Below are 12,500 nucleotides of genomic sequence, written 5' to 3' on the forward strand. Positions count from 1 at the left end.
CAAGAGTCTTCTCCAGCACCACAGTTCAAAAGCATCAATTCTTCGGTGCTCAACTTTCTTTATAGTCCAACTCTCACATCCATACATGACCACTGGAAAAACCATAGCCTTGACTAGACGGACCTTTGTTGGTAAAGTAATGTCTCTGCTTTTTAATATGCTGTCTAGGTTGGTCATAACTTTTCTTCCAAGGAGCAAGTGTCTTTTAATTTCATGGCTGCAATCACCATCTGCAGTGATTTTGGAACCCAGAAAAATAAAGTCAGCCACTGTTTCCCCATCTATTTGCCATGAAGTGACGGGACCGGATGCCATGATCTTAGTTTTCTGAATGTTGAGCTTTAAGCCAACTTTTTCACTCTCCTCTTTCACTTTCATCAAGAGGCTCTTTAGTTCTTCTTCACTTTCTGCCATAAGGGTGGTGTCATCTGCATATCTGAGGTTATTGATATTTCTCCCGGCAATCTTGATTCCAGCTTGTGCTTCCTCCAGCCCAGCGTTTCTCATGATGTACTCTGCATAGAAGTTAAATAAGCAGGGTGACAATATACAGCCTTGACGTACTCCTTTCCCTATTTGGAACCAGTCTGTTGGTCCATGTCCAGTTCTAACTGTTGCTTCCTGGCCTGTATACAGGTTTCTCAAGAGGAAGATCAGGTGGTCTGGTATTCCCATCTCTTTCAGAATTTTCCACAGTTTATTGTGTTCCACACAGTCAAAGGCTTTGGCATCATCAGTAAAACAGAAGTAGATGTTTTTTCTGGAACTCTCTTGCTTTTTTGATAATCCAACGGATGTTGGCAATTTGATCTCTGGTTCCTCTGCCTTTTCTAAAACCAGCTTGAACATCTGGAAGTTCACGGTTCACATATTGCTGAAGCCTGGCTTGGAGAATTTTAAGCATCACTTTACTAGTGTGTGAGATGAGTGCAATTGTGCAGTAGTTTGAGCATTCTTTGGCATTGCCTTTCTTTGGGATTGGAATGAAAACTGACCTTTTCCAGTCCTGTGGCCACTGCTGAGTTTTCCAAATTTGCTGGCATATTGAGTGCAGCACTTTCACAGCATCATCTTTCAGGATTTGAAATAGCTCAACTGGAATTCCATCAACTCCATTCTCTTTGTTCATAGTGATGCTTCCTAATGCCCACTTGACTTCACATTCCAGGATGTCTGGCTCTAGGTGAGTGATCACACCATCGTGATTATCTGGGTTGTGAAGATCTTTTTGTACAGTTCTTCTGTGTATTCTTGCCATCTCTTCTTAATATCTTCTGCTTCTGTTAGGTCCATACCATTTCTGTCCTTTATTGAGCCCATCTTTGCATGAAATATTCCCTTGGTATCTCTAATTTTCTTGGAGAGATCACTAGTCTTTCCCATTCTATTGTTTTCCTCTATTTTTCTGCATTGATCATTGAGGAAGGCTTTCTTATCTCTCCTGGCTATTCTTTGGAACTCCGCATTCAAATGGGTATATCTTTCCTTTTCTCCTTTGCTTTTCACTTCCCTTCTATTCAAAGCTATTTGTAAGGCCTCCTCAGACAGCCATTTTGCTTTTTTGCATTTCATTTTCTTTGGGATGGTCTTGATTCCTGTCTCCTGTACAATGTCACAAACCTCCGTCCATAGTTCATCAGGCACTCTGTCTATCAGATCTAGTCCCTTAAATCTATTTCTCACTTCCACTGTAGAGTCATAAGCGATTTAATTTAGGTCATACCTGAATGGTATGACCTAGAAAACCTAGTGGTTTTCTCCACTTTCTTCAATTTCAGTCTGAATTTGGCAATAAGGAGTTCATGATCTGAGCCACAGTTAGCTCCTGGTCTTGTTTTTGCTGACTGTATAGAGCTTCTCCATCTTTGCCTGCAAAGAATATAATCAATCTGATTTGGTGTTGACCATCTGGTGATGTCCATGTGTAGAGTCTTCTCTTGTGTTTGCTATGACCAGTGCGTTCTCTTGGCAGAACTCTATTAGCCTTTGCCCTGCTTCATTCTGTACTCCAAGGCCAAATTTGCCTGTTACTCCAGGTATTTCTTGACTTCCTACTTTTGCATTCCAGTCCCCTATAATGAAAAGGACATCTTTTTTGGGTGTTAGTTCACTTGTGTCCAACTCTTTGTGACCCCATGGACTATAGCCTGCCAGGCTCCTCTGTCCGTGGAATTCTCCAGGCAAGAATACTGGAGCTGGTTGCCATTCCCTTCTCTAGGGGATCTTCCTGATCCAGGGATTGAACCTGGGTCTCCTGCAATGCAGTCTGGTTCTTTACTCTCTGAGCCATCAGGGAAGCCCAAGAAGTAAATGAACTGCAAAGTTTATTGCAGTGCTAGGAGAGCAGCAAGGCCTGGCTCTCAAAAGCTTGTCCTCTGGAGTCAGTCTGCTCTGGCTTAAAGCTCAGGATATCCCCTTCTCAGTGATGTGACCTCTTAATTTCATTGTGACCTATATGTGATCTCTTACATTGGCTATGCTTCAGTTGTCTCATTTATAAAATAGATTTAATCTGATAACTATCCTTAATGACTGTTGTGAGGATGCAATGAGCTAATACAAGTACAGTGCTTAGTGTAATTTTTTTTTCAGTAAACTTTTATGGACAGGGTTGCTATGTGCCAGGCAGTGTTTGTGGAGCTGGGATACAGCCATGAATAAAACAGTTAACTCTGAGAAACAGTGAGTAGTAAGTATAAAGATAATAATGGTAACAACAGCGATAATAATATTTAATATTTATGATAAACTTATATGGCTCAGCTGGTAAAGAGTCTGCCTGCAATGCAGGAGACTTGGGTTTTGATCCCTGGATTGGGAAGATTCCCTAGAGAAGGGAAAGGCTACCCACTCCAGTATTCTGGCCTGGAGAATTCCATGGACTGTATAGTCCATGGGGTCACAGAGTTGGACACGACTGAGTAACTTTCACTTCACTATATGTTTTAGGCACTCTTCCAAGTTCTTTAGATATATTAACTCATTTAATTTGATGACAACCCTATGTTACAGGTAGTGTTTTAGGACAATTTTAAAGATGAGAAAATGGACGTCTTAAAAGGGTAAATAATTTGCCAAAGATAATGTGCATAAGAAGTGGCAGAGGTCTGAAAATCCTTGTTCATGACTGTTGTACTATATTGCCTTGTTATCATATTAAATATATTAATATATGCCACTGTTTATCCTATTAAAAAGGCAGTCCTTGAAATAACTGAAATATTTTATTTTCACATCTGAAATGAATATATAATCAAATTAAACAAGACTCAGAGTGTATAATACAATTTTTATATAAGTGGCCATGGAAAAAATTTAAATAGAAACATAGGTTTGGACAGAGTATAAATCTATTAATAAAGAACTTGGATTTGTTTATTCCAGATCTAAAGTCTTATGTCTAAAATATCATCTCTTTGTACAGTAAAAGCTAATAGAAGATAACCTGTAAGATAAAAACTGGTCTCATAATTGAGCAAGGACATTTTAAAGGGCCTCTAATGTATTTAAACTTTTCAAATTACTCCTAGATTTGAATGATACCATATTAAAATCCTGTTTATATTACAGTACTTTCTCATTTCAGACCTCCATTCCTTTAGCATCATTCCTCATTAAATGTTATTACAATCTAAATAAATGTTTATGCTGAGTTGTCCTAAATTGTCTGGGATAAAGGACATATTTTTGATCTTATAGGTTAATATTATCCACATTTAATAGAAGCATTGTTCAATATATTCAGATTGTACAATGAAAATAGAAAAGAGATAATCATGAATATCAATATAGGCTGTGATCTTATATTGCTGACATTATCAGTGACTCCCCTACAAAATATATCTGCTTATTACCTATCCTTTGTTCTATGACTCATAAAAACTGGTCATGAGAACCTTCTTATTGTTCACATTTTTAACAAATCAGACTCAACAAAACTTACTTTTTTATAATTAGAAGAAACTCTAAATTCCTTTTTATTTATTTATTTTAATTCCTTTTTAATCAGAACCATATTCAATGTATGTTTGTGGATAATTCCCCTTCAATTAGGAAATCAGGCTAGACTTGAAAAGAAGATATGAGTAACATACTTACAAACAATATTTTTTTCTACCATGATATGTTAGTCTTCTAGGAATGCTGCTTCCACAAAATACATATTTCTTAAGTTAATTTACATTTTAGACCACAAAACCACTCAAACAAGGAAATTAATGTTCAGTCAAATTAAAATGTCATCCAGAAAAATCAATATGACTTGCTATCGAGAAAGGGTGACTTGGGGGCTTCCCAGGTGGCTCAGTGATAAAGAATATGCCTGCAATGCAGGAGACACGGGTTCGATCCCTGGGTTGGGAAGATCCCCTGGAGAAGAAAATGGCAACCCACTCTAGTATTCTTGCTTGGGGAAATCCCAGGGACAGGGGCTGGCGGGCTACAGTCCATGAAGTTGCAAAGAGTCAGACATGACTTAGTCACTGAGCACGTGCACACACACACACACACACACACACACACACACATGGTGACTTTAATCAAGATGCCTCAAGAACAATCATATTTCTCTTAAAAGTGGAAAGTGTGCCTCACTACTATTTTCTCCTTTATCATTGCAAACATAGTACATTGCTTGCAAACACAGCAAACATTGCACACAATTTTGCTGCCATTTACCAAGTGAAAATAAGGAGACATTTTCTTAGTCCCAGTGTAAAATTCCACATTCTTGGAAAGAAATTATGCCCTGGATTTTCCAATAGCTCCCAAATAACTACTACTTTAATGAAATTGCTACCTGAAAATTCAGTAGCAGTATTATTTTTTAACTATAATTTAAGAAGCTACTGTAGATTGGTACTTATGACTTCTAATGAGAAAACCATAACAACCTTCTAATTGAAGGGAAAATGGTTAACTACAGTAATTGCAATCAATAAGACTGTGTTAGTAGTATAAATATTTCTTCTCAAAGAGCAGTTCTTACTCTCCTCAGCAGTATTTAAGGTTAGGAAGTACCAAAAAAAAAAAAAAAACCTAATTAGAAATCTATTTGTTGTTTGTAATACTAAGCCTTAGTTCACATTTGTAGGTCACAGAGTAGAGAAAGAAACCCCTCACTCCCAACTCCAGCACAAGCAAAACCAGATTTTGATGAAGAAGAAAAGTGAGGCATGGAAAAAAGGGCTTACCAATCACATAGGCTAGTAACAAGGCCAGAGTCACCGTGATTGCAGTGGCACTCAAGGCCGTGCACTTCCAATTGCAGCACCTGTAGGGTTTGTTGAAGGTAAAGGCAGGTCTGGAAAAGGTGCTTCGAGGAAGTGGCCTGGGAGGAGGCGAGTACACAGTATTGGATGTCAGTGGGTAGTTCTGACTGGCTGCGCTAAAGATGGCCGAGGAACCAGATCCGTGCTTGAACAGGAAATGCCTGCAGAAGAGAAGCAAACATTTGGGCTATCAGAACCAAAGCCACTTGCTACAGAAACATAAATCCCATTAAACAATCGTGCTACAATAAAGCAAATGGGAACTAGGAAGAACTCAACAAAATTTTCATATACCTAACACTTCACTCCAACATGCCCATGGTGGTCTTCTTTTTGTCTTCCTATTTTAGATTTTTAAGAGGAAGAAAGAGATCTTCTGTTCCTGAATTGTTGACTAATGAGGTTCTCAATCTCTGAGCATTACCCTTCCACATTTGGTGGCATTCACTATACTGCTTTCATTGAATATAATGCGAAAGAACAGGAGGAGAAGTATCATCAGGCATTTTGATAATATGAAGGGCCCAGAGGCCAGTATTTTATTTAGAGACTAGCTTTCCCAGACACATTTTCACCTAATATTTTATTATAAAAACTGCCAAACATACAGCCAAAGCAAAGGATTTTTATAACAAACATACATCTCCTCCAGAGGATATCAAGTGAAGAAATTCAGTAAATCTGGACTAGGTCCTAAGCAAGTATGTTTTAATAAAACATCCTAGGTAAGTTTACTGTGTATCTCCAGTTGAGCAGCACTGATCTTAAAAATATTAGATTTAAATTTTAAAAGACAATTATCAAATAAACATTTTTAAAAATAAACAAAACAAAACCACACATATACTTGTGAACTAGATTCTATACTTAACATATGACTATATTCACTTTATCACATTTTTATCCATCTCACCATTCCTGTCTTAATCCATCTTTTTTTAAAACATCTCATTTTTTATTTCATTTTTAAGCATTTCAAAGTAAGCTGCATACATCAGTACACTTCTCTTAACATATTTTAACTTTTATATTATTATCTAGAGTTCAGTAAGTTCTTACAGATTTTTAATGTAAAATTTATACACAGTGAGTTCGAGTTTCTTAGATTCCACATATGAGTGATATCCTACAGTATTTCTTTCTCTGATTTATCTCACAGCATAAGATCCTTGAGGTCCGTATGTGAACTGGTAAAAACAAAGAGCAGAGTATTGGTTCCCAAAGGCTGATAAGTGGGGATAGGGGGATGTTTAAGGCTACAGACTTGCAACTAGCAGAGAAATAAGTCTTGGAGATCTAGTGCACAGTACTGTTATAGACAATAATAATGTAAAAAAAATTCAGAGATGCTAAGGCAGTAGACCTTAATTATTCCCAATACAAAAAGTAAGAATAATTATGTGATAGAGATGTTAGCGAATACTACAAATGACAATGATATTGCAATATAAAAATGTATCAATTCAATATGGTGTACACAGACTTATACACTGTTATAAGTCAATATATTTCAGTTTAAAAGCTATATACAATGAAATGCACAGATTTGCAGTGTACCTTTGCACGACCTAACAAATGCAATCACCTGTGCAACCAAAAGCCCTGTGAAGATACAGAACATTCCCGTCACCCCAGGAAGTGCCCTCCTGTCTTCCTAAGTAAATCTCTATCTCTAATCCCCAGAGGCAACTGCTATTTTGCATTTTTTTCCTACCCTGCATTAATTTTACCTGTCCCAGAACTTCATACTGCTGTCACGTTTGATTTACTAAAGGATGTTTATTGACAGCTCATGACTATTGTAATATGGATATTTCATAAACAGTAGTAATATATTCACGTGGAAGGAGTTGGCATGAAAATGGTTTTGTGTAATACTTTACCCTTATCAATTGCTAAGTACCATGCATTGTGTTAAACACTCATTATCTCAGTTAATATTCCCTCATATGGAATAGGCTGTATTATTATCTTCATGGTGTATTTAAAGAAATGGAGGCCTAAAGATGTTAAGTAACTTGCTTAAATCCACCTAGCAAAAGAACAACAAAGCCATAATAGGATCCTGGCCATTCCAGCTCCAAAGTCCTCAATCTACTCTACTGTTCAGCCTAGGGCAGTAAGACACACTGCTAAATAGAAAACGATCTGTTGCTACGTGTTAATATAATACATCACAAGATCCTTCCACTGAACAAAGAGACAATGTCACCTTGTACATGTCACATACGCTCATCATTAGGAATATTTTAAGACTGATTTCTAGCTTCCATTTTTAAAGAATGCAAGCATGTACGTTTAAATGAAAAAATAACTGTTCACATGTCAGTTAATGAAACTGTCCACATTAGAGTTTTGCTTTAGTTTATGAGGATAAATGGTACTTAAAGGGCAGGATTGCTGAGGGGAGTGGAGATTCACAAGACTTTCTGGAAGATAATTGGCTTTCTATAACAAAAGGCTTAAAAGATGCATATTCTTTGTCCAAAAATTATGTCTATAGGAATTTATCCTTAGGAAATGATGTGTATGACAATGTATATTGCAGTGTTATTTATAACAGCACAAGATAAACACTCAGATTTCATTAATACTATTTTATGAATACAGAGTAGAATACTATACAACCATTACAAATTGCATTGTAAAAGAATATTCACTAGAAGATGTGTTTATAGATCAAGTAAAATCATGTAGGTTTCAAAACAATGTGGGCAATACACTTTTTAAGATAAAAGATATGCTCTGGAAAAATAATAATTTGTGTTACCTTTGGATAGTAGGGTTATTTCTTTAAAATTTTCTGCCTTGAGCTTATATTTTTTCTTGTAACTAGTATCGAAAAGATTGGAAGTGGGATGGGTGGAAAAACTGAAGTGACTAACACCAACCACGTGCATAGTTGGTTCTATTTATGTACATGATTTATTGAGTGCCTAGAAAAGTCCAGCACCAAATTAGGTACTTTATATGCAATATTTGATCCTAATATGTCTGTGGCATTGATATTATTATTGTAATATTACAGATGATGAAACAAGAGACCAAAAGAGGTTTAATAGGAGCAAAGTGGTATGATAATAGCAAAATGGTATGATGATAAGTCTTATCATAATAATAAGAGGTAACATTCATTAAGTGCTTATTTGTGCCAGACATTATTCTAATTAATTCATAAAGCATTATATAATTTAAGCTTCACAACAACCCCATTAGAGTAAGCATTTACATTTACAGATGAGAAAACCAACACACAGAGAGGTTAAGTAATTTGTCCACAGTCCAACACCTAGTAACTGGTAAAGCTGACTTTCCAGCCCACGCAGTCTGGCTCTAGAGCCATTGATCCTAACTACGACATTATAGCATACCACACCAGCGTTCTGCAGTTAGTGGACACAAGAAAATTTGCACCCAGGCCTTGTACAGCACAGAAGAAGCATATTTTGTGTTCATTTGGGCATGTGCATGATATTGAATTGAGCCACAATTTTACCCCATTGCCTTTGGTACCCGAGGGAAAAACAACAGAATGATGGCTATAGAATCAGTTAGAAAGGATCTCAGAAATCATCTAGCAGCTCAACATGCTCATTCTGCAGATATAAATGGAGGCCCAGAGAGTAAAAGTGGATTACTTAAAAGAAACATCAGAAGCTAATGGCATGAATGTACTTAGAATTGGGGACTTGTAAAATAGTATACTTCCACTGCCCTGTGCAACCTACCAACCAGTCTTTACGGAATTACCACAGAGTTCAAATCTGGGTTAACTGACCCAGGCTAACCAAACACAATCTGTTCAAACAGTACTACATAATACCTATCTATTTTTTTCTGTATGTCACATGTTCTCACAGTAAGTTTTAAAGACCATCTTAACTGTTTTGAATGAATGGGAGATCATTAGAGAGAAGCTAGTGTTCAGTCTTCAGGACTGTAAAGGAATTATTGCTGCTTTTAAAAGCACTGAATGTATCCCTAGAATGGAAAAACAGTACGTAGCAGAAATAAGATTAAATACATTTTATTGAAAAAGTGACTCATAGCATTAGGTTTCTTTCATTTGATTGTACGTCCTCATTAGTCCCTGAAATAATCACCTTCATGTCATAAGGAGGTGGATTTCTTCTTTAATGTCTTATCTCTCCCAGCCTATGTTTTTTAGTGACTATCTAAAATACTAGTGAGGGAGAAGTATAGCACTTTATAAACAGCAGAGTGGAGAAGCCTCCCCATCTCCCTATCACAACCTAGTAGTTACTCTGGAGGTGATAAAACGTCACTTGCATATAACTGATCATATACAGCAACACTTTAATAAGCTCGTATGGAATAGAAGAGAAATCTAGCAGTGTGGGGCTTTTTTATTCAATGTTTGGAGATAAAATCTTTGATCCTCTGCATATTTATGAAGAACAATTGAATTTTTGAGACAACATAAGTGGCCCCATATGTTGGATATTGATTTGGTTTGGTATATCATTAAGAGGTAGAAGAAAGACAAAGAAAGACAGAGAATTGTTGGCTATTATGATGGCAATTACAAGTAATAATCAATATTCCTGAGCACTGTAATTTCATCTTGATATATACCAAAGGATTTCCAAATGCAGTTTCATAAGTAAAATATTACAGCATAATGAATAAATTCAACAGTCGCAGCAGAGAAACATTTAAACTAATTCATATTTGAGTGGAATCCAAATCACAGTCCTTGGTGAGGGTAGATAATAAAATGAGTTCTGGTACTGAGGTTCTTGTTTTCTTATTAACAAGCTGAGATTAAGAGTCTCTGCTGAAAGTGATCTATACTTTGATGTACATTATGAAAAACAGCAATGGAAATGCTACATATTGTCAAAGGCTTTGCAGTCCATTGTTGGAAAGCAAAACTACTGCCTAAATGTGTTTTCATAGTCCCTGAAAAAAGTAGGAGCATAAAGACAAATGCACAGTGCTAGACTTCAGCTATGTGCTCATAAAATCAAATCATCTGTCTAAGCACATTGCTTTTCCCAGGGGACCTGAGGATATACTAAAATGTTGCTATCAATTTCATACAATTGGGTTTTTTTCCACAGAGGAAATGATAAAAATGCAGTTCAAGAGTTTATGTGTAAGTAGTACTCTCCTTTGCATCTGTTTTAATATTCAACTTCAAATTTAAAAAGGAAAAGCAAGATATTGCCAAAAGGAAATGGGCATATAAGGAAATTGAAAAAAATATCTTTAAGACTGATGAGACTCAGTGGTGGTAAATGGGAATATAATAAATGCTCCTGTAAGGATTTTAAAGGGGGAAAATGTACTATCTCTTTTTAAACCCTACATACAACATAATTCTGAGGGTATCTGTTAGCACTAAATGATGTGATTTAATGTGGCACTTGAAATTCTATAGGAAATAGACAGAAATCTACAGCTTTCTAACAACAGATGCATAAATAACCAATGAATTTCTTCTTTTACATCTTGTAAACATACTTATGAGATGAGTTTCCGAACCTGCATTCACTTAGCTACAAGCATTAGACTCATTTTTTTACCCAGAAGAAGGAATTTAACTTACTTCCAGATAAAAGCTGAGCTTGATTTTTAAAAAAAAATAAAGAGGAAGACTGCAATGAAAAGGTCTTGAGTCTATGGGAGAAGGCGAGGGTGGGATGATCTGAGATACATCAAAACATGTATATTATCAAGTGTGAAACAGATCGCCAGTCCAGGTTGGATGCATGAGACAAGTGCTCAGGGCTAGTGCACTGGGATCCAGAGGGATGGGATGGAGAGGGAGGTGGGAGGGGGGTTCAGGATGGGGAACACATGTACACCCATGGCTGATTCATGTCAATGTATGGCAAAAACTACTACAATATTGTAAAGTAATTAGCCTCTAACTAATAAAAATAAATGAAAAATTAAAAAAAAAAAGAAAAGGTCTTGAGTCAAGTTATTAGGGTCAAATCACATTCAGATATGGTAGTGGAATTTGGATATTTACTCTTTTTAAAAATTATAAAATGCATTTTTATTGTGATACAAAAACACAAAATACAAAGTTTACTGCCCTATACCATTTTAGAGTGTATAGTTCAGCAGTATTAAGTATATTCCCATTATGGTGAAACAGATTTCCAAAACTACTTCATCTTGCGCATGTGAAACTCTAAACCCATTAAACAACTCCTTTTTCCTCAATCTCCTCAGCCTCTGGTAACCACCATTCTAATTTTTCCCTCAAATTTGACTATTTTATATACCTCATGTAAGTAGAATAATAAAATATTTGTCTTTTTGTGACTAGTGTATTTCACTTAACTTGAAGTTCTCAAGCTTTAACCATGTGACTGGATCTCCTTCCTTTTCAAGGCTGATTAATTGCATGTACTATTTGGCCATTCATCCGTTGATGAACATTTGGGTTGCTTGCACCTCTTGGTTACTGGGAATAATGCTGCTATGAACATGGGTATGCAAATATCTCTGAGATCCTGCTTTCTATTCTTTTGAATATATATCCCAAATTGAGATTGCTGGATAATGTACCAGCTCTATTTTTATTTTTACAAGAAATCTCCATACTGTTCTCCATAGTAGTTGTATCATTTTACATTCCCACCAACAGTGCAGAGTTACATTTATCCACATCCTGCTAACACTTGTTATTTCTTGTCTTTTTGATGATAGCCATCCTAATGGGTATGAGGTGACACTTCATCATGGTATTGATTTGTATTTCTTTGATGATTGGTGGGCTGGAGGAAGCACAAGCTGGAATCAAGATTGCCGGGAGAAATATCAATAACCTCAGATATGCAGATGACACCACCCTTATAGCAGAAAGTGAAGAAGAACTAAAGAGCCTCTTGATGAAAGTGAAAGAGGAGAGTGAAAAAGTTGGCTTAAAGCTCAACATTCAGAAAACTAAGATCATGGCATCTGGTCCCATTACTTCATGGCAAATAGATGGGGAAATAGTGGAAACAGTGACAGACTTTATTTTGGGGGGCTCCAAAATCACTGCAGATGAGTGACTGCAGCCATGAAATTAAAAGACGCTTGCTCCTTGGAAGAAAAGTTATGACCAACCTAGACAGCATATTAAAAAGCAGAGACATTACTTTGCCAACAAAGGTCCGTCTAGTCAAGGCTATGGTTTTTCCAGTGGTCATGTATGGATATGAGAGTTGGACTATAAAGAAAGAGAAGACTGAAGAAGACTCTTGAGAG

At 36.5% G+C, this 12,500-nt stretch overlaps 1 protein-coding gene across 2 annotated transcripts in view; it reads right to left on the reverse strand.

Annotated features, from left to right (window-relative positions):
• Positions 1 to 12,500, reverse strand: part of TENM1 (teneurin transmembrane protein 1) — an 862,693-nt gene that overhangs the window by 364,786 nt on the left and 485,407 nt on the right. For both annotated transcript variants that reach the window (XM_070462280.1, XM_070462279.1), the window contains one exon: positions 5,193 to 5,431. In XM_070462280.1, coding sequence (XP_070318381.1) covers positions 5,193 to 5,431 — 239 coding nt within the window. The remainder of the gene's footprint in view (positions 1 to 5,192; positions 5,432 to 12,500) is intronic.

Source organism: Odocoileus virginianus, unplaced genomic scaffold (genome assembly GCF_023699985.2).
Source record: "Odocoileus virginianus isolate 20LAN1187 ecotype Illinois unplaced genomic scaffold, Ovbor_1.2 Unplaced_Scaffold_2, whole genome shotgun sequence".
Lineage (NCBI taxonomy): Eukaryota > Metazoa > Chordata > Mammalia > Artiodactyla > Cervidae > Odocoileus > Odocoileus virginianus.